Source organism: Penaeus japonicus, unplaced genomic scaffold (assembly GCF_977035675.1).
Source record: "Penaeus japonicus unplaced genomic scaffold, GWHDUDI00000001_assembly GWHDUDI00000003, whole genome shotgun sequence".
Lineage (NCBI taxonomy): Eukaryota > Metazoa > Arthropoda > Malacostraca > Decapoda > Penaeidae > Penaeus > Penaeus japonicus.
In genome coordinates this window covers 6,344,445-6,346,944 of record NW_028234405.1, presented here as the reverse complement: position 1 = coordinate 6,346,944, position 2,500 = coordinate 6,344,445, and the positions used below count along the sequence as shown (strand labels likewise).

At 37.4% G+C, this 2,500-nt stretch overlaps 1 protein-coding gene across 9 annotated transcripts in view; it reads right to left on the bottom strand.

Moving 5' to 3' along the window:
* dnc (phosphodiesterase dunce) overlaps positions 1-2,500 on the bottom strand; it is a 633,444-nt gene that overhangs the window by 205,174 nt on the left and 425,770 nt on the right. For 2 of the 9 annotated variants that reach the window (XM_086554791.1, XM_086554807.1), the window contains exon 2: positions 22-427. The exons of 5 other annotated variants lie outside the window; for them this stretch is intronic. In XM_086554791.1, coding sequence (XP_086410917.1) covers positions 22-212 — 191 coding nt within the window. In that variant the 5' untranslated portion in view covers positions 213-427. Of the gene's footprint in view, positions 1-21; positions 1,082-2,500 lie in introns of all 9 variants that reach the window. 2 more of the 9 variants (XM_086554785.1, XM_086554801.1) reach the window with 1 other exon arrangement.

Genomic DNA, 2,500 nt, shown 5'->3' with positions numbered 1-2,500 from the left:
CATGACACCGAATCACCGTACCTGTGTCGCCTGGGCCCGTCACGGAATTTACGACACTTGCGACAGATCCGTGACGAAGAGCGTCTCGGCCGTTGCGGTGAGGGCGTGGGCGTACCCTCCTGGAACGTGCAGATCTTGCGAGAGGGCGGGAGGTCGTGGGGTTGGGCGGCCGCAAGCCACGCCCACCACACGGACACCATCACCGAGAGCATGGTGGCCGCCCCTCCTCAGCAGCACCATACATAACACGGCACCATACGCTCGCTCGTGCTCTCTTACGGTCTCGCTTACGGTCGCTGTCGAGCCCTTTCTCTCTATCTCTCTTCTTATCTAATCTTTGCTTTTCAATCTCTTTGTCTTTGGTTTTATTCTTATCTATTCTTATTTTCTTTTTTTTTATCTTTTTGTTATCTTTTTCGATCCGCCCCTGTGTTGATAAAATGGGTATTTGACACTTTGGGACATACAATGGACACCTACGCTTATATTGTGCCAGTAGACAAAGGGAAAGCCACGTCAATTATCATAAGGAATTTTATCTCTTTTGAATCTTTTTCTCTCGAAATTTTAATTGGAAGAATACACAGACGTGGACATCACACTACACACTTATATATATGGGAAGGAAATCCTTGCACACTTATAATTAGGATTTATTTTTTTTCTTCTAACAATTTCCTAATGGGGACACACTATTACAATTCCCCCTTAAATGACTTTAAATCATTTCTCCCTTGTAGAGGGGGTGGGGGGAGGGGGGGTAAGGTGAGAAAGGCAGGTCCTAAAACACTTTAGATAAATGACCCCCTTTTCTCATTTCACGTTTCACGGAAAACACCCCTATTTAGTAGATATTTTCATTATTCACTATACACTCTACCAGCACACCTTACACTATTACAGCAACGAACTCCACCTCACTATATGTCACCACTTCGTTATAAGCGTGATGAGGTCGTAGAGTCACTCTGGGGTCCATGTAGCTCACATTTTCCACTTGAAAAGTACCCCATAAGTTTATTTAGCCTTTGAGATATCATAGCAACCTTCCTGTTATGATATTTTTTTGTAATTTGTTCACCTGTTTTCGGAATAAAGATAGATTTAGATTCGTGATCGATCACAATAGGAAAATACTTATGTCCTTGAGAAAAATGTTATTGTTATATTTTTTGTTTGCTTACGTCGTATATACATATATATACATATATATATATATATATATATATATATATATATATATATATATATATATATATATTTATATATATATATATATATTTGTATATACAGGTATATATATATATATATATATATATATATATATATATATATATATATGTACATATATATATATATATATATATATATATATATATACATATATACATACCCATATGCATATGTATGTATGTTTCTATATGTTCATATGGTAAACATCCCGAAAACAAATAAATAAATAATATAAAAGTACTACAATTCATGTCACTGACATAAAAAAAAAAGTTTGAGTCTTCCTTTCCCACCATCCCAATATTAGATGAAATAGAAGGGAGATAAGGAGAGAAAAGGAAGGAGAACGAAGGGTGTAAGGGGGGAGGGGGTAAGGGGGGAGGGAGGGAGGGAGGGAGGGAGGGGGGGTAATAAATGCCAGACATAGCATGGAGCATAACTCAAAAGCCGAAGCAAAACCATGCTCAGATGTTCATGCTGTTATACATGTGTATTCCCCCTTTCGGTTACTATGCCAAGGTCGTTCTCGCAGTTGATGGCGATTCATTTTTCGGTGTTTTGTTTGTTTATTTCTCTGTATGTATTTCAAAAAATGTTAACACACACATACAAACAAGTAAACAAACAAGTAAACACACACCCACACAAACACCCACACCTACAAACGGCACTAAAGTTTGATAGAATTCATTACAGTTCTTTTCACTATGATAAAAATACTTGTTTATATAAAATGTGTTTTTTTTATTAGGATCATCAATGCTATACTGATAATTCTCCTAAGTTTGAATGTGGGGCGAGGATGTATGTATGTGTGTGTGTGTGTGTGTGTGTGTGTGTGTGTGTGTGTGTGTGTGTGTGTGTGTGTGTGTGTGTGTGTGTGTGTGTGTGTGTGTGTGTGTGTGTGTGTGTGTGTGTGTGTGTGACATTATCCTCTCCTCTTTCAGTAACTATTCTATTCTTTCTTATCTCAATAAACTTCCATATCTTAACACCTTCATTCTTCATGACCACATCTGCCTACATGTTTCTTTTCCTGCTACATTTCCCTGTCTCCATTAAACGAATTAAGGTCTGTAATCTCCTATTCTAAACCTTACTTTCATTCTCTTCCTCTCCTCACTTCTCGTTTATTTTGTTTTCTATTCTCATTAGTATCGTTAAATTCTATGCCGGGGATTCGCTTAAATTCAACTATAATTATAGTCGCTTTTAATTACTTTAATTACGTAAATAGTCCTAAAGGTTTGTGGCTATTGCATTACGT